We start from the raw sequence: 27,288 nt of genomic DNA on the forward strand, positions 1-27,288 counted from the left end.
TACCTCGGTCGTTTTATCATAGGTCCTGTGACACTTTAAATGACGTTTCCTGTTAGTTATTATTAAAAAAAAATACAGGTTAGTATAAGCAACAAACAATCAGTTTTATATTCAGAATTGAAATAAGTAAAATACATTCAAAGTTATATTATCCATATCGCATGTCACGCGATACGGTGTCGCCCCGTCTCATACATTATTAATTAGAATATATCTGGGTGGCCGATCATAACTCGGGATAACGCATTTTCTGAAACCCTGACGGTGTCGTATAATTTGTTTACAGGTTGATTTATGTCGATTTATATCGACAATTAAACTAGTGGCACTAATAAAACAATTATGGATTATTACACTCTGACATGTGTTTTGTGATTTATGTGTATGTTTTTTTCTTTGTTATGTAAATAGTTATATTTTTATTTTTCTGTCTCTTTTCTCCGCTTCTTTTTTATTGTTGTGTGTTTGTTATCTGTCGTGGCATCACCGAATGGGCCATATGGAAGACCAGGCAGGCAATTATGGTCGCGCGATAAGTGATAAAACATCTGGCCGTCCCTATCGCACTTACTAATAGTGCGATAGGGACGGCCTGATATTGTATCGTCTATCGCGCGACCATGCTACCGTGCAGCGCTGGCTTCCAGCTAGCATTATGCTGAGTTGGGTCCATTTCGTGATGCGCACTTAATGTTCTGTTCTCTGTTTTTTTTTTTTTTATCTATTCGTGTGTGTACATGTACGTAGGTACGTGTTTGTGAGCATCATGAATAAATTTCTTTTACCTTTATCTGTCCCTTCTGTGCCCCATCGAAAAACTCGGTAGACATTTTATAGGTTATGTGGGAATCGAATGTCGCGCCTCCCGCCAAAGAAACAAAGTTCATCCCCACTTTCTGGAATCGTGGTAAACCCAAGAACAAACGTTTTTGCCCAGAACATGCAAGTTGCTGAATGAACTACCTTCTGAAGTGTTCCCCTTGCGCTATGACATGGGGATCTTCAAGAAGCAAGTATTTAGGGTTCTCAAAGGTCGGCAACGCATAAGTGACTCCCTTGATGTTGCTTATGTCCATGGGCGGCGATAACTGCTTCCCATCAGGCGGCTCGTCTGCTCGTTTGCTGCCTATTTCATAAAAAAGGGAATGGATGCGAACATGCAAGAGAAATCTCACACCTGAGGATGACGAAGACCGGGCAAAGTCTAGAAAAGGAAAAGCTTGAGCACGAAAGCCGACCATTTTTTTTAAATTTCCTTGGGGAAATGCATTTACGCATGCCATCATGCCACGCATGCCAGGGGCGATGACGGACTAACCAGAGTAGGACTACCGTCTAAAACCACCAACGAATACGAAAGCCGACCCTGGCACTAGGCCGGGAAAATGCAGGGTTGAAGAAGAAAAATGTAGGAATGGAATATAAGAGGAAAGCGTGAAACGGAACGTTAGTCAGAAAGAAGGATGACAGGAGGTGCGAAATGGACGGGAGAACGATTTTTTAAATCATGTGTTAGCGAACGTGCAAACAGATAAATATTTTACAGAACTGAATCAGATTCGGTTCTATGAAATAAATTATTGAAATAAAAAAGAACACAGTTATTTTGGTGTTAAGTATTATAATTTTTTAACGGTAGTAATTTTAAGTAGTTGATTTAAAAATTCGTCTCTTTTACAACTCCAAAAATACTATTTTTCAGGCGAGTTCTGCGCTTGTCCAGGGGATTTACTTTTAAACATTCTTTGAAGTGAAATTCTTTTGTTGGGCTTTATTCGCGTAACTGACGAAGCTGTAATTAAAATGCTCTTAAAAACTTGTAAGTTAGGAAATATTATTTTATCTGAATGAGCCTTTTTTTCGACCTATTGAATAATTATAAATTTATGAGTTCCTCCGTACAAAAGTCCCTACTAGAACCAAGTTACCCTAATCTTAGTTCATCAGTTTTGACAATACACGATACATACATTCTTCACAAATATGTATGGATCGTTTAACCGATTTGAATTATTTACATACATACATACATACATATAATCACGCCTGTATCCCAGAAAGGGGTAGGCAGAGCACATGAACTAATGAGTTTCAGTGCCACTCTTGGCAAAAAGGGGTTGAAAGAAATCTAAATTGTGGCATTGCATTGAATTATTTACAAAATATAAAATAGGACATTAGTAGCGTAGTATCAACTATTACTTGGCTTATTTATTTTACACAAAAATGGTACATTTTTTTATTTATTTAATGTCGCTTTTTAACAACTAAGGTCATTAGCGACCACAAGAGAATGACATTTTTTTATATACATCAATTACTTTTATAATTCTACATTTTATGTTATAAATAGGTTTACTGAAATTCTTTCACGTCGTAAGGCTTAATTAGGCCATGAATTCGTGATATACTTTTCAGATTGAAAAAACTTAATGTATAAACTGTGCGACATCTTATAAATATATTTTTCTACTCCCGTACTGTTATTCGTGAGTTACAAGGTCGTGCATAGAACTTAAAAACCCTACATAAAAGATGTCAGGACAAGTCTATCTAGTCTATACCCTGAAAACATTTAGTAGAAGTAGCACGATATAGCTGTTACAGTTCAGTAAATACATTGTTACCAACTTAACAAACCAATTCGCAGAGTCGAGACTCCTTCGTTTTCTGCTGCATTCATTGGCGACGAGTCGAATCGCATTCAAATGTATGAGAACTCGATTCAACTCGGCTCGATTCGTCTTAGTGGCCAGGCTTCAAAGAACCATACCATAGACAGTTTTATTTTATGTTTGCACTCAAACTGCATATTCAAAATGGTAGGCGGTCCACTAGATAACTAAGATGACTGAAGGTAGGTATTTGTTGATTTATAATTTTCTTTCAAAATAAGTGCTTGGTCGTAGAAAAAGTATTGTATGTTGTGTTTAACTGAGTCAAAAAATGCTCGTGGCGTCTTTATTAACAATTTTCGGCTTCGCCTCAAATTGTTACCCACGCCACTCACCTTTTTTGACCTCTTTTAATCACCAGTTGCATAAAAATCAAAAAGGTAATCACGGTCTATATCCCGGTCAATATAAGTCTAGTGAGGTGATTGTTTAAGGGCATACTTATGAATTTCATGTTCTGTACCTAAATGAAATATTAAGGACATAATTATTAATGTCATGTTCTGTAAATGAAATATTACATTAGGGCATTTTCGCGAGAATAATCACCAAAAACGTTTTTTCTAAAGTAGATACATTTCATGTTTTTCCTACTCAGAATCACGAGCCCTTTCGATCTAGGACAAAAAAATAAGAGACAAAAAAATGGTCCCAAAATTTTCTATTATTTTGCATATTTTCCACTTTGAAACCGCTGTACAAAGTGTTTTGAAAAATAGTAACGAAGTGGGAAAATTAAATTAGGGACGCTTTTTTTACCTAGTAGGATCGATACGGCTCGTGATTCTGACTAGGAAAAACATTAAATTTGCCAATTCTGAAAAAAAAAAAGTTTTGAATCTTTTTTCGCGAAAATGCCCATTACGATACAAGTGCGGAAAAGAGCAACCTTGGCGAGTGGCGGTAAATTATAACACGGCCGAATCGACATTTGAATCGACACGAGTTACGAATTTCACATGATGGTAAGTGCCGATGCAGTCTAGAATGGAACATGTTTAGTTGTTTACCCAAAAGACGAAAGACGAAAATGTAGATTTTTAAATAACAATATATGCTCACAATATTAGAGACACGTACAACATGAACAAGAGTTAAAGAGCGATACAATATTCAAGTACTTTCAATCATAAGTAAAAGAGTTCTAGCCTTAGCACCTAAATCCCAGGTAATCTCAAAAGCACTAGAACACTATCTGTCACTCTATAGCGCTCCCGTACGGCCTGACAGGCTTTTACCTCAATCCGATAAAGCTAAAGTACTATTCTCAAATGTACTTGTCAAAATCGCTAAAACTTTGCAACTAGCCAACTAGCAACCCTTTTATTTTTGTTTTAATTTTTAACCCGTGTGATGAAGTTGACTGTGGCGTTACATTGTGGTGTAGGCGATGGCCTGGCCCTGGCAACATTTATTTTGTTCATATTTAATGAACTTTACACCAATTCAGCCTACACCAGATTGATAGCCAATGCGCCGTAAAATTAGTGTTACATGTTATATACAAATGCAAAACATAAGAATTAAAATAACAAAGCACAAACACACATATTCACAAACACTGTTCACAGAAACAGAACACAGAAAAGTTACGTTGCCTGCGAGCTGCGACTGTCTGCAAACAAATAGCATTCTGGTGCAAAGATTAAAATAGTTATTTGTTTCACAAGGGGGCAAAGTTGTTGTTTAACCGCACGTGCCAATATTGATACCCGAGTAAGCGAAAGATTCCAATATTGAACCGCGAGTCAAAAAGTGGAATCTTGAGCGTTGCGAGGGTCTCAAGGCACGTAGGTTAAACGAACTTTGCCGCCGAGTGAAACACAAAATTTTTCACCACACCAACACGAACAAAATACTGACTATAAAACATCAAACTAAATCAAATGTATCAATCTAATCAATATTTATTCAAAATCATCATTTACACGTAAATTATACCAGCCAGCTCAAGACATTAAATTAAAATTTGTATGAAAATTCTTTGCACTCCTGTGGATAAAATGCAATTTTGCTATCTGTTTTCGAATAGCAAAGTAAGCCTTTACCAGTTGTTGTGGTGAAAATGTATTTAAATTAGCCCGTGAGTGAAATAATGGAAAGTGCTGGTGTGTTACCGTTCAATTCAAGCCACGTTCTCCGCAAGGAGGCGATGATGCGGCTACGTAGGTAGTTATCAGGAAGGAATAGGCTACACATACCAGGTCAAAGCAGTCTGACTCTCCTCTTAAAGTCGGAAAGTAGTGGATATCAGTTAAAAATAACATGTAATTGCAATATCCGTATTTCGTTTCCTTTCAAGTCCACAGCAAGAGTGGCACTGACTGAACTTGAGCAGTTTCATGTGTTCCGCATACCCCGTTTGGGAATACAGGCGTGAGTTAAATGTTTGTCAATTTTAAACCTTCATTGTGATAAAGCCATTTATTTGTGTGTTATTGTCATTGTATCGTGGGTTATTGTCGATTAGTATGTACAGAACTACAATTTTTTGCATAATATGTTCCTAGGTTGAAATATAATAGTATTTTGTCAAGCTCCCGATATTTCGACGCAGTTGCATGCATCATGATCACGGAAAACTGACGAAGGCGGGTGGATGTTAAAGTTGCATAGACAGCGCGCGATCTACCCTCCTTCGCGCGCGTCGGCTGCGTTCACTTTCAGCGTTACCACTGTAGGCCTAGCACATGATGGCCGCGGGAGTATGTCGCCGCGAGATAGACTACCCGTCCTTATGTCATTAATACAGTTAGAAGAAGACGTGGCATCTATCTCGCGGCGACATACTCCCGCGGCCATCATGTGCTAGGCCTACTGGTCGCATTCACACTCGATGGTCTGTCCAAACACACTACACTCACAGTGTCACTACGTTTGTTCAATTCTGACTTCACCGGTTTTTTACACAAACAAATCACTGGATTCCATACATTAAATAGTTTTAAGCCATCCTCACGATATAAGTCTAATGAAAATAACCGTGAATCATTCAAAACTCTAATCACCTCACTATTTCAAAAGACTTCCGACCGAGTTTTATTCCAATTTTCTTACACAGTCATAATTCAAGAACCTTTATATCTAAGGCTATCTCCACTTTTACAGCTTAAGTCTAATCCATCGCCACTCGAGTCTATTTAATACTCGTTGCTCTCAACTTTATGAGAATAATACAGTCAGCGTCAATATTAGCGGATGAAACAACGCACCAAAAGTATCTGACATTCTGAATAACTTTATAGATCTTCTTCTTCCTCGGTTCGTCATGGCTGAGGGTCGCGACCACAAGAGGTCGTTATTTTACGCACCAAAGGTCCCCATTCCACCAGGTCTTCTGCAGTCCTAAAAATAGGCGCCTGTGTTAATCCCTGGCGGGCCTTCTTAACGCTGTCCACCCAGCGGGTTGGTGGATGGCCACTTCCCCGTCCTCCATCCACCATGCCAACCATAATGCGTTTCTCAAGGCTCCCGTCTAGCCACGTGTCCAAAATAGTAAAGGATTCGCTGGAGGAAAATGTACTACCCATCCTCATGCCATTAATACGATTAGAAGATTTGTCATTTATCTCGCGGCGACATACTCTCGCGCTAATCATGTGCTAAGGGGGCTGTCGTTATTTGATCCGTTACTTTTGTTGCTCACTGTACGAGTATTGACTATTCGTCTTATATCCAGTGCACTCGATACACTTGTCTTGTAGTCTTGTACAAAGCTTTGCGGAGAATACTTAAGAGTTAAGTACTCGGCAAGCTCGGTTCTTCATAAAATAAAGACGCTACAGGAGCAAAAATGCTAAAATGGAAAGGAGTTCCCCTTTCAATTATATATAAGTAACTATAGTTAAATAAACTACCTAGTGTTATTAACTGAATTTATAGAAAAAAAATTGTCCATTAAGAACAACTCAAGTTAAAAGATATTGCGAGAAAAACATTAAAGTCGAGGTTCCGCTCTCGACTGTTTCCTGCTTCAAAACTTAATCAATTATAACCCAATTTAAGAATCTGAATAACAATGAAATAATCTGTGTCGGACCGTTTATTACCGTTTATTTTTTTGCCTAATTGTTGCCAATTTTGAATACCACACATTTTTTGCGCCATAATCAATAAGGCCGTTTTTGGAAATCTTTGATGAGCTCTAGCGTCTTAAAAAATAATAATATCAAAAAAATCAAAACGGTCCGATACAGATAAAAATACTAATAATCTGTGTTGAAAAAATCTTGCTCTGTCTTCAAAAACCAGGGAGAAAATAGTCGAGAGCGTTTGTATGGAGAATTGACCGCTCCTGTATCGTCTTAAAGGACTAGCTTATTGACATTGAAGATGTTCATTAGTCAATATTTCAAAGCTCTAGAGTTTATGTCAATAAATCGTTACGCTAGCAGCATAAACGATTTATGGACATACAATTTACAATTATTATGTTAAAATGATTTATATATTTTTTATTAACTGCTTATATTCTGTCTTAGTGGTTCCAAGATTTAATATATTTAAGTAAATGGTTTTTCTAAACGAGTTATCTAAAATCCAATTTAATCCAATTTAAAATAAAATGTAGTCTCTAATAGGTCAGGTTGAGGCCGTATTTGATCAAAAGATGTGACTTTGACCTGACTTTATGCTTTTTAACATCTCGTTCGTTTGCTCATTTTTTGGATGATTCAACTGAGCTCGGATTTTGTTTTTTTTTTAATATGAAGTGATTTCGCAAGTTTCTTTATCATCATTCACTTTCCCTTGTTCCAGTCGTGCAGTCCTTCCTATTCCATACATCTCTAACGCCCATAATTTTGCAGGAATTTATATCAAAACTTTGACTAGCTTTTTTTAATTGTGACTTTTATTTGTAATTTCAACTGACCTCAATGAAGTCAGAGTTTCGTGTTGCTTCCCAGGACTCACTACGGAACATAAAACTGAGTGAGGACCATTCAGCACATTTTTGTTTAATAATAATTTCTGTTCTGTTTTTTTTTAAGCTTTTATTTAACTTGCCTTGTTAGTGGGCATGTTAGCTTGGGTCAAAACGTAAGAGCTAAATTTGACCCACTTCCCGGTTTCTGATTTAGCTGAAATTTCGCACCCATGTGTAAATCACGTGACAATACGGTATCATGGAGCTGGTCTGATGATGGAGCAGAATGGTGGTCATAGGAACTCTGTTATGAAACATCGTATCCCCATCGAGTAAGGGGTAAAGAAACTTCTCGTAGAGCAGTAGATGACTGTTGTAAGAAAGGTACAGTCAGCGATAAAAGCTTGTGGCAAAAATGATGTTTTGCAAAAAAACTTATTTTCTCAAACATGCAATGAAATATTGTCTTTACGTTCCTTAAAATGGGCTGGGAAGTATCGCTTTTTGGGCGCAACAACTCGTGAGGACTGTAAAGGGATTTCATATTATTTTTCAGGCCTAGGCCTGCAAAGTAACTTTTTTTTATAAAATATTATCCTTTAGAGCATTTTTTTTTATTTCATTGTATGTTTGAGAAAAGCACTATACATGCCTCGGCGTGAAAACGGATTCCCGGCCTCGTATCCCTATCCGGCGTATATACCCACTTGGCCGGAAATCCTCATTTTCCCGGCCTCTGATGTAATGTACTATTGTTAATAAGTATTTATATGTTGTGTTAAAGAATTACGTATTAATTAAAATAAGTACAAAACAATAATCCCCTAATAATAATACACGACCGCGAATCTTAAAAGTTCCATAATGCCAATATCTCAGTCAGACACAACATACTCATGGAAGTCATCATCGACCTCTTTGCGTTATCCCGGCATTCGCCACGGCTCATGGGAGCCTGGGGTCCGCTTTGACAACTAATCCCAAGATTTGGCGAAGGCACTAGTTTTACGACAGCGACTGCCATCTGACCTTCCAACCCGAAGGGTAACTAGGCCTTATTGGAATTAGTCCGGTTTCCTCACGATGTTTTCCTTCACCGGAAAGCGACTGGCAAATATCAAATGACATTTCGCACATAAGTTCCGAAAAACTCATTGGGAAGAGCCGGCATTTGAACCCGAGACCTCCGGATCGAAATTCGCACGCTCTTACCGCTAGGCCACCAGCGCTTTCACATACAACATACTCGTGGAAGTATGCTCACATATGTATATTATACACCGTGTTAAAGTGTGCGAATCTTGCTCGAAGTTCCGCCGGCTACTTTCATAAGTGTAATTGAAAGGAAACGCAGGAAATAAGGTCCAATATCGCTTAGCAACACAATACGGAAGTCAATGAGGCGGAAGTACCCTTTCTTTAATTCTGTGGCCGTCACTGTAGTAATAAGGCATAAAAGAACTATAAGTAAAGTAAATTGGTACCTCCATCTTGTTTTCTCTCATGTTTGTTTGCTGATACACAGGCCCCGTAGCCGAATGGCATTTCTACGACTCGAAACGAAAACGAAACGCCGCGAAAGGTAGTCTGGCTCTGTCGCGCTAATACGCAAGAGCGATAGAGATAGATATCTACTAGCGTTTCGTTTCGTGAGCGTTTCGTGAGCGTTTGTGCCATTCGGCTACGCACCCTGGTATCAATAATGCTGCAGCATTAGATAGATAGATAGAATACACTTTATTGGCACACCTCAGCAAAAGATACAGTGGAGACAAAACAAATGATTATAAATAGAGCCAGACAACAGGTAGTCTTATCGCTAAAGAGCGATCTCTACCAGACATCCTTTGTGTTTGGCTTTGGGTTTTTATGCTTTTATTTATTTTAAAGCGACGTACTTATGGATTAAATTATGGTGTAGGCGAGAGGCTTGCAACCTGTAACTGCAATGTCACAATTTGGATTTCTTTCAACCCCTTTTTGCCAAGAGTGGCACTGAAACTTCGTAGTTCATGTGCTCTGCCTACCACTTTATGGGATAATATTTATATATTTGATGGTATGAGACTTACGAGTTGTATGTAGTATACTGCCTGCTAAGCCGAGTGGCGCTAGCTCAAAACCAAATGATTTTGAAAATGGAACGTTGGGGCAAAGCATTATTTTAAGATGACTCGCGGTTGACTGAGTCTGTACTTGGGTGGAGTTCCATGCGCTTTGTTTTCTACGAAAATTACTCATCCTCCTTGCGTTATCCCGGCATTTGCCACGGCTCATGGGAGCCTGGGGTCCGCTTTGACAACTAACCCCAAGATTTAGCGTAGGCACTAGTTTTACAAAAGCGACTGCCATCTGACCATCCAACCCGAAGGGTAACTAGACCTTATTGGAATTAGTCCAGTTTCCTCACGATGTTTTCGAAAATGCGGCGAAATGGTTCCAGTAAAGGATGGTATGGCAGTGTTTGCTTCGCGCTCGACAGATTAGTTACCGTTCGGTGTAAAAATGACATGTAGAAAACAGTAGTGAGTTCACCCCGTCACTGTTCGGTTTGTATAGCTTGCGTATTTATTTGGCAAAAAAATTACAATCAAGATTTATATACTAACAACTAAACTATATATACTAATAACTAAATACATTAATAATTACAAAAAAGAACTAAACTACTAACTAAATGAACTCCGAGACTCTCCCGCTGCAAAGGAGCCCATCACGTTCGCCGCGTTGCCACGATGAACTGCGTTGGACAACCTTTGCAACAGGAACGACGGGGTCGTGACCAGACGCTCGCACAGCCTTCCGCCGAGGGTGCGTAGCCGAATGGCACAAACGCTCACGAAACGAAAACGAAACGCTAGTAGATATCTATCTCTATCGCTCTTGCGTATTGGCGCGACAGAGCCAGACTAGCTTTTTGCGTTTGTTTTCGTTTGCGCCTGCTATAGTGACGGGGCTTGTTCCCTAAAAAGGCTTTGTGCCTTTACACTCGGGTGCAAATGTATTTTACTTCTCGTGTGTTAAAAAACTCGCAAGTTCAGGATTCTATTCTCGAACCACTCGCTTCGCTCGTGGTTCAAATATAAAATCCTTTCACTTGCTCGTTTTTCAATTCCACACTCGGCGTTAAAATACAACTTTGCCCCCTTGTATAACAAATAACTATTATTTGGCTACCCAACGTCACTATCGCTTACATTCCGTAACGTATCGTAGTTAGCTCTCTCTATCGCTCTATATTATCTCATCTCGACGATTAAATTTTCAAGAAAACACTGGCCTTAAAATAGAAACGGTACACAGTGTATCTAAGAACACTAGGATTTAACCCAGATCCGTCCAAGTCAGTTTATCAATACTAGTACCAGAATATCCCTGTTAGCTTAAGATTTTAAGACGAAAGCGGAGAAAAATATTTAAATAAGATTTCTAATTAATAAACCTAATTTAAATGAATGATACAATTTGTTATTAGTTTAATAGACAACTAACAGCTTTATATTTAAATTGATTAAGGTATTGTAACTTATAACATGGAATATTTTTAATAACGTTTTCCGGGATAATTGCTCTAGGTGGGGTAACGCGACTTTCCAAGATATCTTCTGAACAGCACTCAGCAGATATTAGTATTGTAACCAATATAGAAATTTACTTAAACTCATATAACATTTTTTCCCCTCACTACCTCGGAAAGACATGTTTTGTCCTTTAATACCAGCGGGTAAAAACGCATTTTATCCACTAGTGGGTAAAGTAATTTGACCTTAAATAAAGTCAAATTAACTGCTTTAATATTGATAAAAATTGGTGAATCTAGTAATAAAGATGACTGATACATTTTTTTGCACCTGTGGAACTGTGTTACACTCGGGTGCAAATGTATTTTACTTCTCGTGTGTTTAAAAAACTCGTGGTTCAACTATTCTCGAATCTTCGCTTGGTTCAACTACTTTCACTTGCTCGTTTTTCAATTCCACACTCGGCGTTAAAATACAACTTTGCCCCCATGTATAACAAATAACTATTCTCCGTTTGACCTCACAAATGCGTGTAGCCTACATTTCTCGGGTTCCTCATGTCACACTGCTGGATCTCAGTTTAATAACTTAAAATATTCCTTCTAGATAAGATAAAAAATGACAATGTTGATATGTGAGAGTCAAAAAATGACTTTTTCACCACATCAACTAACTGTAAAAGATCAATTTTGCTATTCGAAAACGGATAGCAAAATTGCATTTTATCCACAAGAGTGCAAAGTAATTTCATACAAATTTTAACTTGATGCCTTGAGCTGACTGGTAGAATTTACCTACAAATAATTATTTTGAATCTTGAATATTGAATAGATTGCTGGATTTGATTTAGTTTGATATTTTATACTCAGTATTTTGTTCGTGTTGGTGTGGTGAAAAAGTTTGTGTTTCACTCGGTAGCAAAGTTTGTTTAACCTACGTGCCTTGAAACCCTCGTTACGCTTGCGGTTCAATATTGGAATCTTTCGCTTGCTCGGGTATCAATATTGGCACGTGCGATTAAACAACAACTTTGCCCCCTTGTGTAATAAATAATTATGACTAACGAAAATGTGGACAAACATGAAAGTGGTTCCCAATTTCCCATAAACTCTTATTATGGGACCCATAATCCAATCCATGTCTTATCTGAAGCAAATTTCGACGCATATTAATAGTTATTTGTTATACAAGGGGGCAACGTTGTATTTTAACGCTGAGTGTGGAATTGGAAAACGAGCAAGTGAAAGGATCCTGAACTTGCGAGTTTTATAACATACGAGAAGTAAAATACATTTGCACCCGAGTGTAACACAAAAATTTTCCCCTCACTATAGCGAGGAAACTACAACGCAAAAAATGTGTTTATCACTGCTTCCAGTAGTTCCACAGGTGGTAAATCATCTTTATTACTAGATTCACCTACTTATATCAATTTTAAAGCAGTTAATTTGACTCTATTCAAGGTCAAATTACTTTACCCACTAGTGGATAAAACGCGTTTTTACCCGCTGGTATTAAAGGACAAAACACGTGTTTCCGAGCTAGTGAGGGGAAAAGTTCTTAACAACCCGTAATACTAAACTTACATGCAGAAGTAATTTTTTATGACAAACAAATAAAATAGTAACATCTCTTTAAATATTAAGCCACTTCTCACATCTCAAAGCTTTCAGTCTATTAGCTTAGAACGTTAATATCTGAATTCGCCCCAACTCATGCTTTAAGCGCCCCCTTTCGACAAAGTGGCTATTAACCTCATTACTGGTCCCGTTCACATGTGGATTTTATTCCTTTGTGAACAACTTTCTAAATGCCGATTGCCTTAGAGATGTTCACTGTTTGCTGTTATAGAAGAACAGAACTGTAAGCTTTTATTGGATTGTTTTAAGGTATTGTATATAGTGTTTGAAGAGATTTTAAAAACAGATCAAAGAGATAAGAGACACAAATTAAACATTAAATTTGGGCGACTACGTATCAGCGTGGCTCCGTAATGGGCCATTTTTTTTCAAAGTTGTCCACCCCACTTTTTTTGTAACATGGATTTTTTACGCGATTAATACTCAGAAGCGCGAGCTCTTTCGATCCTGATAGGAGGAAAAAAATGTCCCAAGATTTCCGTACATTTTTTCGAACCTTCCATTCCGTTACCACCATAAAAAATGTATGAAAAAATGGTAACGGAATGGGAAAAAAACCTTGGGACACTTTTTTTCTCCTATTAGAATTGAAAGAGCTCGCGATTCTGAGTGGAAACCACATAAAAATTTCCAAATCCAAAAAAAAGTGGGGTGGACAACTTTGAAAAAAAATGGCCCCGTTGCGTTATCTAACTCGGTGTAGGATTCGGCAGGTTGCCCCGGAACCGCCGGAATACCACCCCCTTCGGCCAGAAGTCTGCGCTGGCGACGGTGTCCTGCAGTGGCGGCTGCACGCGCACAAACGAAGACAAGTGCACTTAGTGGCGCGAATACAGGGGACCGATATTTGAATCTCGAACGCATGAATTCGCCGTTCGAAAGTCTGTGGAAAACGACGTAATGCTACGACTTTCGAACTGCGTGCGTTCGAGATTAAAAAATCGGTCCCCAGCTGGTGCACCCTTGGCATTTAGCCAGTCTTCCTTTAGGAAGACGTTGTCCCTCACGTACTACAAACTCTGTTTACCTTAGAACAAATTAAATTGTTCTCATTTGAAAATATTTTAATTTGTATTTTTAAGTAGTAACACTACTATTATACTATAAACATTAAATAAATGTCATATACAAAGAAAAAGTGACCAAGGCCTCCAAGTGTTCCGAGCTGGAATCGAACCAGCGTACTCCGTTAACCGGACGGATGCCTGTAAAACCACTCGGCCATCGGACTTTTTCTTTGTATATGACATTTATTTAATGTTAACACTGTTTATCATCTGAAAAAATGTGATAGGCCTAAATGAAATAATTTAGCTATATATTGTAATCCAAAACATGAATAGATGATGTGGCGGAGAAGACTGCCAGACTAAAATGGGACTGGACAGGCCACGTTTACCGCATGCACCCGGATAGGTGGGCCAGCATAGCCACCAAGTGGATGCCTCAAATTAAGCGCGGACGTGGCAGGCCCAGACGGAGATGGCGGGACGACCGTGACACCTTAATGACTAATTGGCCAGAAATAGCACACCAACAGGAGCTATGGAAATCACGGAGAGAGGCCTTTGCCCAGCTGTGGGACACATGAACGGGCTATTAAAAAAATGTATTGTAATATAATAAGTACAAAACATCAATAAGGACTGAAGTCGCTCATTTTGACCGATTACAGATTTCCCCATTAAATAGTTATGTCGTTAAGCGTTTTGGGGTTTGACTTTCCAACTTAGTTACCTTGAGATTGACTACAAAGGCCGAAATAGGTTAACTACCAAATAGTAGTTTAGAAGTTAAATTAAGACGACTGTTATTGCTAGTACAGTTGGCCACTTTAAATGATAAATTCCGACTGAAATTTATTACAATATTGAAAATTAAGTTTAATACCGAATTATGGGGAAAAGGCACATTTTACGATAGTAATTAAAAATTGTTTTCTAAATTAATAATTATAATTCTATTTTACCCTTTCCACAAAATCCTTAGAAATTATTAATTACTTTGAAGCGAAACTTAATATTTTACAAGTCAAAGGTTGCTAATGACAAAGTTTAATCTACACTAAAATTCTACGTAAGTAATCTACAAAATTAATATAAATATAATTTCAACGGATTATCCGAAAAAATCTTTTTCAACGCACCTTGATCATGGAAAACTACTGAGTCAATCGTTTAACCAACACTGTTAAAATGTGTATTTGAATTATTTGATGTCTTTAAAAGACTTTATTCTTGGAAATTATTTAAATTTGTGATGAGTATTATGAAGTGACCAACGATTTGAATATATTCGATTTATTAAGAAACTATTGGAAAAATCTAAAATATTAGCGTCGAAATAAAATGTATAATCTTAAATTATCAATTCACTTAACATTAATTGTTTACGTACCTGATCAATTCTCAAAAAGTTTGTATATTTGGATCACGTCATCGATATGGATAAATCGTCATCCTCCTTGCGTTATCCCGGCATTTGCCACGGCTCATGGGAGCCTAGGGTCCGCTTTGACAACTAATCCCAGATTTGGCGTAGGCACTAGTTTTACGAAAGCGACTGCCATCTGACCTTTCAACCCGGAGGGTAACTAGGCCTTGTTGGAATTAGTCCGGTTTCCTCACGATGTTTTCCTTCACCGAAAAGCGACTGGCAAATATCAAATGACATTTCGCACATAAGTTCCGAAAAACTCATTGGTACGAGCCGGGGTTCGGACCCACAACCTCCGGATCGAAAGTCGCACGCTCTTACCGCTAGGCGACCAGCGCTCCTCTGATAGGTCTTGCCACCATCAGTTTACCAATTTTTATCAAAATCTTTAGTTATTGATAACCTTTTTGACAATTGCTCACCTACGTACCTATTCAAGTTCATTTATTTTGTCCTTGCATTCGATTTAAGTGGCAAGTGGCATGCCTTTTCATACGTGCATAGACAGATTTGGTATAAATTAGGGCTAGGAGCTAGGATAATCTATTACGCTTATATTTAGTTTAAAATTTGCAACCTGGGGCTTCCACCTCAATCATCTGAGTTTTTATTAAAAACACACGGACCATCAGGTTTTCGAATAAAATCTATAACTTTAACTTCTGATTAGCAGAAACGTCTGCAATCGATGCTACTAGATGGAATAGATGTCGCTACGGGTCCCATTGACCTAAGTAAAATAAAAAATAAAATAAATAAATATTGGGGATACCTTACATGGAAAAATTCGCTGGCTTAGTTGAAGTCTTGGTAGCTCAGTTGGCAGAGCGCTGGAGTATCTATCCAGAGGCCGTGAGTTCAAGTCTCACCCAAGGCAGACATTTTCCACTTTTAAATTTATTCTAAGCCTAAAATCTAAAACTTCATAAGCTGAAGCTGAAAGAACGATTGTCGAAAGATTTTAATCCAAGTTTCTAAGCTATTCAAAAAACAAGAGATTTAAAGAGGGATTTTCAGGAATCTGTACGCATCGCGGGATCCGCTCTGAGACACGGAACGGCCAGTAATTAAGATTTTTATCTCTTATGGCTTAGGACAGATTCGCGCAAAATCCTGTTTTGGCACCTTGTCATTTTTGTCCCAGAGTGTTGTGTTCCTGCCGATGAGTAAGGCTGCCAGAGCTCAACGAAGGTGCGGTGTGCTGGTGGCGGAAGGACCTACGGAACTAAATTTGTTCCATCTATTATCCTTTGAGTCGTCGGCAACCCGAACCCTCCTTGGAACTTGTACACTCCTTTTTGCTGTGTACTTAACACTTCTTGAGTTGCAGGCGTCCATAGGTTACGGCGACCGCTTTCCATCAGGCGGACCGTATGCTTGTTTGCCACCGACATAGTATAAAAAAATAAGAATGGTGACGGGCTAAGAATTTCAGCGCCCTCTTTCTTGGATGTTATAAAAATCGACTGAGGAATATGGATTCAATTGCGGTTAGGGAGAGATGGGCTAGCAATGTGTCCGTGCAATATCGAAATCTCGTTTTCTATCAATACTTAATTGCTAAGGGTGCAGTTTCCTGTACTTTGCCTACTACTTGATGAATACAGGCGTGAGTTTATGTATGTGTAAGTATGTATACGATGTATGTATGTATATTGTATACATATTTAGCGAAGAATAATTAGACGTGTACTTGACACGGTATTTGTTTGTTTATCCCCTTTTCGAGACCAGGGGACCGATTTTTTAATCTCGAATGCATGAATTCGCCGTTCGAAAGTCTGTGGAAAACGACGTAATGCTATTTTTGAAAAAGGACGGCTAGTAATGTTAAATCTAGTGGTAATGACCACTCGTTTTTGATCCTATTAGTAGAATTTAAATCGCTAGTAGTGGAGATATTATTGAACGAAATTCACGAAATCGAATAGTCGACGTTCAGAAATCGGCCCCCAGTTGAAAGGGAAGTGGCGAAATAGGACTAGGCGAAACGGTCCTGAACCCCGCGTTCCCTTTTTTACGGTCACGGCTGTACTGATTTTATCTTTATATCTTTCACTAATGGTTTTCGTGCGAAAATGTCGAAGAAGGTAATCAGTAAACGCTTCATTTACCTGTTTGAAACTTGGTTTGTATTGTATAGAAGTTGGATGAAAATGTCGATCGATAACTATAAGTCAAACTAAAATCTATCTACCACTTATAAATTTGACTAAGCTATTATTTCAACAAAGTATGTAGTAATTGAGTCATCATCCCTTGCGTTATCCCGGCATTTGGGAATCTCATGGGAATCTGGGGTCCGCTGTAACAACTAATCCCAAGATTTGGCGTAGGCACTAGTTTTACGAAAGCGACTGCGATCTGATCTTCCAACACACAGGGTAACTAGGCCTTATTGGAATTAGTCCGGTTTCCTCACTATGTTTTCCTTCACCGAAAAGCGACTGGCAAATATCAAATGACATTTCGCACATTAAATTGGGTTAAATTGTGGCGTAGGCGAGAGGCTGGCCACCTGTCACTGCAATGTCATAATTTGGATTTCTTTCAACCCTTTTTTGCCAAGAGTGGCACTGAAACTTAGTAGTTCATGTGCTCTGCCTACCCCTTTATGGGATACAGGCGTGATTATATGTATGTATTTCGCACATTACGTTGCGAAAAACTCATTGGTTCGAGGCGTTCGAACCCGCGACCTTCGGATTATAAGTCGCACGCTCTTACCGGTGCAAAGTACTGAGTGCTGTTATAAATTACGTATTTTTGTCAAAGTTTGTCCCGTCGGTGTCGTAGAAGTCGACTGTGGGATTTGGGTTTAATGAGGAGGCACACTCGAAGGTTATGACAGATGGCGCCACCCTATTAGTCCTTTGCACTTGCATTGCACAGATAAAGAATTTCATACGTGAAAGCGAGAAGATAATATGTTTTTTCTCTCTCACACATATGAATGATAGTGACATGCCTAGACACTTGCACAGGCGCCGCCTGGTGGGATAAAATGTCAGTGTGCCTCCTCATTATGGTGTGGAAAAGGGGCTCACAATCTGTTACTGTAAAAACCATATTATTCTTCCAAACCTTTAATTAAACATTGTTGTCTATTTAAATTTACACAAGCTATTCGGTGACCAAAAACATTGTTAGCCGGAGCGTGAAACTAATCAAATCTCCAAAACTCTGCAGAGCAAACCGCGACGCCGCAGTTTAACCCGACTGAATGGACGAGATGCTCGCAGTAAACAGATTCCTTGGCTCATTGGTCAAACTTTAGAAGAAAACCAAGTACGCCAAGTTTAGTTCCTGATTTAATTGTCCAGTTTGCTTTTGTGTAGTGATATCCCTGAATTCTCGAAAATATACCTAATTTATTTATTAAACATGTAAAATCGGGTAACACGTAAAATTGTCGAAAGCCATTGAGCACGCCCGATGCCGATGGTATCCCGACGCAGATTGCGGGCCGCAGCTCGCTGCGACCGTTGGCTCGGCAGGGGCGGTGCGAAACTACCCTCACCTTCGGCATACTACACACACTTTTGTTGCACACTACACTCACTACGTCATTCGCTAAAGGCTCATACACATGGACTACCGGCGTAGTACGTAATACCATCTTCCAACTAGGGGGCACTAACCAACCACAGTCACGATTAAAATTCGGATGACGACTTGTCTCAATCACGATAGTTTTATTACTAATTTATTTACATGAACAGGATTTAATATTTGATATTTGCCAGTCGCTTTTCGGTGAAGAAAAACGTGAGGAAACCGGACTAATTCCAATACGGCCTAGTTACCCTTCGGGTGGGAAGGTCAGATGACAGTCGCTTTCGTAAAACTAATGCCTGCGCCAAATCTTGGGACTAGTTGTCAAAGCGGACCCCAGGCTGCCACGTGTCAAATGCCGGAATAACGCAAGGAGGATGAGGATGAGGATTTAACATTAATTTTGAATTTTTGCTTTTAGGACATACACCGTGTTGCATCTCTTTTTGGTTATTTTTCATAATGATTTTTTTTTGACCTATTTAGTACTCTCGGTTACCTCACAGTTACCGCCCGTCAAAAGCGCGGACAGTCGACCTGTCATATCTCACTCATACAAGCATGGTACGCGTTCACCTACACGAGCTTAGAATGTCTGCTACGAACGCGCCTCTTTCATATGTATATTTGATCATCAGTGTCCGAAATGGGCTTCTCAACTCTTAAAATTAAATAAATATGTGAGTGTGTTTAGTAAAACGTCCCCCTTTGTCGGTTACCATTAAGGCGAGATTTACTTGTATCTTATATAAATTAACTGACAAAGCGGCTTTATAGCAATCGACAAAGTGGGACGTTTTCCCGTGCACACTCAGATCTGAAATTTAAAAATAGCAGAACTTACTGTTACCAATTGTGTACAATGGAAGAACAACAAATTAATCCGCTCAGTCGTAAAACAGGCCAAGTCTGACTTGCATTCATTCCCTTAAGTGCACTCTTGGCAGCCAAGTGCTACTAGCAACGTATGATTTGATATGTGTTTATGGAGACTTGGCAAGGGTCTGTCGTCAATAGAGTTTCTCAGTTTTATGGGCACTGTCCAGCAAATATATGACTGTTGTCGTGGAATTTAAGGAAATGGTTAGATAGAAAGACCACTTAACTAGTATTTTATTATTAGAAGTAGTGTTTTATTGGAAGTTATAAATCTTGTATGTTCTAAAGCCCAGGACTTTTGGAGAATTTGTCCAGATGGGAGACTGAACTATCATAAAAAGTGTCATCATCCTCCTTGCGTTATCCCGGCATTTGCCACGGCTCATGGGAGCCTGGGGTCCGCTTTGACAACTAATCCCAAGATTTGGTGTAGGCACTAGTTTTTACGAAAGCGACTGCCATCTGACCTTCCAACCCGAAGGGTAAACTAGGACTTATTGGAATTAGTCAGGTTTCCTCACGATGTTTTCCTTCACCGAAAAGCGACTGGCAAATATCAAATGACATTTCGCACAAAAATTCAGAAAAACTCATTGGTGCGAGCCGGAATTCACACCCGCGACCTCCGTAACGAAAGTCGCACGTATTTACCGCTAGGCTACCAGCGCTTCCTATCATAAAGTACTTTTTTTTATCATAAAGAAAAGTGTAAAAAAAAATATTAAGTTAGCATTAGCATTAGCATGCATATGTCATGTCCGCCGGCGTATCATGCTTCCAATTTTATCACTTATCCACGTGGATAAGACAACTGACACTCTCACACTGACATACTTGCCAAAGCGTGACAGAGGTCTTATCCACGTGGATAAGTGATAAAATTAGAAGCATGATACGCCGGCTGGTCGACAACATTAAGTTCTATACCTACTAGCTTTTGCCCGCGGCTTCGCTCACGTTAGAAAGAGACAAAAAGTAGCTTATGTCACTCTCCATCCCTTCAACTATCTCCACTTAAAAAATCACGTCAATTCGTCGCTCCGTTTTGCCGTGAAAGACAAACAAACAGACACACACACACTTTCCCATTTATAATATTAGTATGGATATCAGATTGCCGATAGTATAAAATATAAGTTCTTTTGGTACTATTTTTCGTACTGAACAAAAAAAACATACTTAATCTTCTTTTGATCCTGGGGGGTTACCATGACGTGCTAAAGCCGTTCAGTTTAGGTTGAGAGAGAGGGACGGAGCTATGTAACTGCTATAATAGCTGTGTCCCTTTCTCTCAACCTAAACTGAACGTCTTTAGTATGTCATGGTATCGTCATGTTCAAGCTCAGGATTGTGATTTGTTACTAAGCTGTAACTACTTTCTCGCCAGTCTTCGAAGAATAAATGATGACTTAAATTAAAGTTTTATTATCAGACATCGGATTCTGTGGGGCGAAAGTTCTTGACAGCTAGGGACTTCAAATATCGATAAACTCATTTATCGATACTAATAAACTTTTATTAATAATAACACTTAAATAAAAATTTGGTACAATAAATATTATAAACTAGGCATTAAAAAAAATAATACTAAAACTAAAAATCTAAGTCAAAAGAGGGCCCCTGAGGCATAGTGCCCAAGATGCTGGCAGCATTTCCTCGCTGAATCGCAATACTTATACGTTGAGCGAGGAAGCTGCCAGCTCTTTTGTCCCCCGTAGTCTCAGTCAGCCGCTTCGCCAAGTCCTTGTATAAAATCTGGGCGCCCGGGCCCCACGGACCGAGGGTCTCGACGCCAAAAGCAACAAAGTTGTAATTGGCGTCGAGACCTCCGTACTTACGTCTTTTATGCGTCTCTGCAGCCTCTGCAGCCGCGCCCGCTTTCTTAGTGGTACCGTGAAGATGAGACGGGGCCAGTGTGTCCACACAGGTTGCATCCCACACCAGCACTCGTCCCATCCTCCACGGTATCAGCGACATTCCGTCGGGTCTCTTACCATCATCCCGCGCTATACCGGTCGGCTCTAATATTGCGGGCACGTTTACAGAGGTAAGAGACCGTCGGATAATGTCGTTAAGCGCGGCGTGACGCGACAAACGCCCCGCACTTCGCTGGCAAGAAAGGCCGTGGCGCCCCAGCTGGTCCACTTCGCTCCCGCAGTGGCATTTGTGGGAAGCACAAATTACAGCCCCCACCCTCAGTCCGACCGCCACTCGGAGGGTATTCCCATCGAGGTGTGTACCAGAATTCGGCGAAGGATAAGCGTTAAGCCAATGGCCGGCCTCCCTACAACCGGCTGCGAGCAACCGAGCGCGTTCAGCTCCTTCGCTGTTATCTAAACAGGAGGTATAAATTGTTTTACACAAAACATTATCCCAGCTCCTCTGTGATTTGGGATTATGTGGAAGGTCGTGGCCCGGGCAAGCTGATACTAGTTCTAAATACTAGTGATCACACATTGCTTATAAAATATTTTTTATTAAAAGAGTATGCGCATGTGACACTGTTTGAGTTGCAGGCGTCCATAGGTAACGGTAACCGCTTTCCACCGCACCGGACCGTATGCTTGGTTGCCACCGACGTAGTATAAAAAAAAACATTATATAATAAAATAAGAACTCAATTTTCTTCTTCTTTTTTTTGAAAACGTTTTTAAAAGTTAACACTTTCGCTACCAAGAACCCGACTGTCGGGCACACCGCTCGTAGAAGCGTAGCCGATTACATGGGTTTCCCCGTATGTAGCGAAAATGTCGTAGCGCCGCGTAGAGCCCGGTTTCGAAAGTGTTAACTCGTCACAATTTATTTCGACGCTATTTATTTTAGACGCTATGTATGAATTTCATACTGGTCTTCAGAACAATAGTTACAAAAAACACACACAATGTTGGGAGCGGTCACTAGTATATAGAACTAGTATCGATAAATGAGTTTATCGATATAGGAAGTCCCTAGCTGTCAAGAAGTTTCGCCCCACGGAATCCGATGTCTGTTTATTATTTCTATGTAAAGACATGCATATCTTTTTGACTGATCCGCTACTTTTGAAGCCGACTTACAAAAATAATTTGTAGAAATGAGCGGTATCATGTAGTGTGGAGTATATCCCCTCTCATTGCTTGCTATATAAGTTGCCGCACGCTGTATAATATGATACACAATAAACCTATATCTCACACAAGTGACTTGTCATTTGGTCCCCAAGTCACATGGCGATCCTGCCAGGATCGCCATGTGACGTGGAAGTCAGAATATATGTGGAACAAACATTTTTTTTTCGTGATTTGTTATGTTGGCCCCACAGATTAACACAAATTGACTGAGTCCCACGGTAAGCTCAAGAAGGCTTGTGTTGCAGTTGCAGGTACTCAGACAGCGATATATAATATCCTAGCTTCTTTCCGGGGCTTCGTTCGCGTTGAATTCGATAGTTGCGGAATTCTCCATACAAACTTCCACCCACCCCTTTAAGGGAAGTGGGTAGTTAGAAAGAGAAAAGTAGCCTATGTCACTTTCCATCCCTTCAACTATCTCCACTTAAAAAATCACGACAATTCGTCGCTTACAAAGGTTGCTATTTTGACCTCAAAAGTCACTATGCAAAGGGTTAATCTTTTTTATTTCATCCTGTATATAATAGAATTCTGTGATGAGCGTTTAACCAACGGTTCTTGGAGTAAATAGACATGTAATTTGCACAAATCAAAGCGATATTACAGCTTCGTGAAACGATTTAATCCAAACGTAATCATAGCGTTCATTAAACTGGAAATATGTCAATGATTTACCAGAAATTGAAGTAATCAGTTTATCCTTTTAAAAGTCAAAAGTCAAAACGAACCCTATGGTGCGACTTTGTCCGTCTGTCTATTTGTCCGTCTGTCACATTGCTATTTTATGATATAGGCAGCAAACGAAAACATGAGTCGCCCAATGGAATGCAGTCATCGCCGCCCATGAACATAAGCAACATCAGGGAAGCAACTTATGCGATACCGATCGTTGATAACCTTCAATACATGCTTCTTGAAGAACCATGGGGTCATAGCGCGAAGGGCAAAGGAAACACCTCAGAAGGTGGTTCGTAATTCCATAACATGCACGTTCTGGGCAAAAACTAGCAAGATGCCAGTTTGTTCTTGCTTTGCCACGTGTCGAGAAAGGGAGGAATTTATTTATCTGTTGGCAATAGACCCCTACTGGGGGCTTGTTATCTACACGGGACCCTTTGTTTGAGCTGGCAATATTAGCAAGCTGAAGTGAAAGACTAACAGCCCTATTCGGACTTTGAGATACGTCAAATATTGGCTCTCGATACGCTATGGATTGGATGTGTTATTTATTAATCGATGTTTACCTAACATTTCGTGAGGCATGCTTGAAATGATGAAAGCACGGGTCATGTATGTTTGGTCGCTAGGGAATATTCATGACGACGACTAAACTCAAGCCTTCAGAAAGATCCCCTACAAAATCGAACAGACTAGAAATAACCTTACTTTCGATATTAACGATATAAATCGTAAAACCGGCCAAGAGCGTGTCGGGCCACGCTCAGTATAGAGTTCCGTAGTTTTCCGTATTTTTCTCAAAAACTACTGAACCTATCAAGTTCAAAACAATTTTCCTAGAACGTCTTTATAAAGTTCTACTTTTGTGATTTTTTTCATATTTTTTAAACATATGGTTCAAAAGTTAGAGGGGGGGGGGACGCACTTTTTTCCTTTAGGAGCGATTATTTCCAAAAATATTACTAATATCAAAAAACGATCTTAGTAAACACTTATTCATTTTCAAATACCTATCCAACAATATATCACATGTTGGGGTTGGAATGAAAAAAAATATCAGCCCCCACTTTACATGTAGGGGGGGTACCCTAATAAAACATTTTTTTCCATTTTTTATTTTTGCTCTTTGTTGGCGTGATTGATATACATGGTACCAAATTTCAGCTTTCTAGTGCTAACGGTTACTGAGATTATCCGCGGACGGACGGACGGACGGACAGACAGACATGACGAAACTATAAGGGTTCCTAGTTGACTACGGAACCCAAAAAAAGTGCGTTTTCAATTGAATAAACCGATCGCAGTTACATCTTACTCATACTTCTTGGAAGGTTTGAATACAAGAGTAAGTAAAGCGACTTAGGTACAGTGCATGGCGCATTTATCAATGAATTCATAATTTCTACATGCGATTTTGGAGCTCACTGTACATCCAATATAGATTTCATTGCCCACGTCGTTCTTATAACCGAAATGTTCCAGTGTACCAAGCCAACGTCACATTGCTTACGCTTTGTAGCTAGCCCTCCTTATCGCCATATATGAATAAGTAAGGGAAGAGTTGATTGATTGATTGATTGATTGATTGTATAGGCATAGTTAAGTGACATCTAGCGACAATCACGCGTCAAATAGCATGAATTATCAGTACCACTACTCGATACTAGGTGGCAACTGTGTCTCGTCTGCCAAAACTTCAATATTAGAACAGTTTACAACATATTAGAAGTAGAAGGAATTGAAAACAGAATACTGATTAATACTATTGTAATGTTAGCTGAAAATTGGTGAGCATTAGACTTCGTTCGTCGCGACATCTATTGACAAGTAGCAGTACTGATAATTTACGCTAGTTGACCGTGATTGTCGCTAGATGTCACTTAACTATGCCTATTCAAATAACCGTATGGAGTTACAAATCTTCCCTTACTTATTCCTCTATGCTATCGCTTTTCTGTAGTGGCGCGACAGAGCCTGCGTTTCGTCGTTGACGCTAACGATTGTCACTTTGTCTAGGACAGCATCATACATGCCGGCCACAAATTAGCGGCTTGTGGTTTCAAATTACGCCAACGCAGTGAAACCGGAGCCTTGGTGTTTAATAGGCAAAGATGAAACCTGACCCTAATTCGTAGCATTATCGGTTGGTGATTGGGGACACAAACGGGAAGACCGCCACAAAACTGGTTTTTCATACAAAAGTCCGCATTTTGTCCCCGTGAATATTATTGAAAATATTTGTACAGAGTTTTTATAATAAATTTTTACCTACGTGTGGAGACAAAACAAATTAATTTAAATAGAGGCAGACAACAGGCGGTCTTTATCGCTTAAAAGAGAGATCTCTACCAGTCAACCTTTGGGTAGCGGAAATAAATGCAGACCTCAAGAAAACCACAGCAATTTTGCTTTTAATTTGTCTTCGGTTACCGCGATAGTTACTCATGAAATAAAACTATGGAAACGGATTATATCGCGTATAATGAATTTACAATTCATTCCGACGTTTCGAACACTTTACAGCATTCGTGGTCAACGGGTGACATCGAGATGAATTGTAAATTCATTATACGCGATATAATCTGTTTCCATAGTTTTATTTCATAAGTTTACTCATTTAATTTTCGGCTTTTAAATTTATTTCGAATACCATGGTATAACAAAGTTAAGCCACAATGTGATGGATTGGCTCCCGGAGCCTCGTACTTAATTATCCATACATTTATGGTTGGGTTAAAGCAATTAATGGCATTCACGATTATCTCTATTTTCCTTGCGTGACTAAATAGTTGTATTAATAACACATTATACTATTTACCGAAGAGAATGTATATAATATATATAGAGGAGATTAAAGTAAAATTTGTAGTCAAGTTACATTCTCAGAACCTCTGTTTTGACCCTCGTCATTTGTGTTCAACTGTTAAATACTACCTAATACGGTATAAGCGATTACATTATACAAATATAAAAAAACAAACGCCATTATATATTAAAAAATAAAAAATAAATATCTTTATTGCCAGATCTTAATACTAAGTATACAAAACATTACATTACTTATACAGTTTAAAAGTAAAATAACAACAAATAAAGTAAGGATAACAAACAAAACAAACTTAAACTTTAACTGAACCTAAGAACTATCTTTAACCTTGTATCTTCTTTGCTATTTTTTACCAACATACATATAATCACGCCTGTATCCCATAAAGGGGTGAACAAAGAACTACAAAGTTTCAGTGCCCCTCTTGGCAAAAAGAGGTTGAAAGAAATCAAAATTGTGACATTGCAGTGACAGGTTGCCAGCCTCTTGCCTACGCCACAATTTAAATATTCCAAGTCGATTCTACGACACCCTAAGAAAGCGAGGTGGTGATATTATAACAAGTCACCACATAATAAAAAAATATTTAGTATTTATTGATAGTAAAATTTACGTCTCATCTCAACTAGCATTTCACATAATTATTAACCTTGACCTTTAACTTAATTGGACAACCTTTCTTAACCTCATTTCGCTCTTACCTACATCCACAACTTTACTTGTACTTATTTATCTGAGAACCTAATTTCATGGTTGATTTTTTCCCGCCAATGCGAGGAACCATATTTTTACCGCCGACGGATCTCACTCACTCCTGACGCAGCTCAATGGCTGAGAACCTTGGACATCAATTTGTGACATACTTTTTACGATATAAGATACTGTATACCTGTGAACCTATTTATGTCATACGATTAAATAAATAAACCGCCGTTATATCCAACTTCGCCTGCTTTTATCGAAATACCACGAACAAAAATGGTGTGTTATACGATGTTTTTAGGGTTCCGTACCTCAAAGAGGAAAAACGGAACCCTTATAGGATCACTCGTGTGTCTGTCTGTCCCTCTGTTACAGCCGATTTCTCCGAAACTACTGGA

At 39.1% G+C, this 27,288-nt stretch overlaps 1 protein-coding gene across 1 annotated transcript in view; it reads right to left on the minus strand.

Annotated features, from left to right (window-relative positions):
* The window catches only part of LOC125235787, a 94,442-nt gene extending 72,892 nt beyond the window's left edge, over window positions 1-21,550 (minus strand). The window contains exon 1 of the mRNA XM_048142373.1: window positions 21,412-21,550. Within this exon, the coding sequence (XP_047998330.1) occupies window positions 21,412-21,550 (139 nt within the window). The remainder of the gene's footprint in view (window positions 1-21,411) is intronic.
* Window positions 21,551-27,288: the final 5,738 nt, after the last annotated feature.

This window comes from Leguminivora glycinivorella, chromosome 18 (genome assembly GCF_023078275.1).
Source record: "Leguminivora glycinivorella isolate SPB_JAAS2020 chromosome 18, LegGlyc_1.1, whole genome shotgun sequence".
NCBI classification, from domain to species: domain Eukaryota; kingdom Metazoa; phylum Arthropoda; class Insecta; order Lepidoptera; family Tortricidae; genus Leguminivora; species Leguminivora glycinivorella.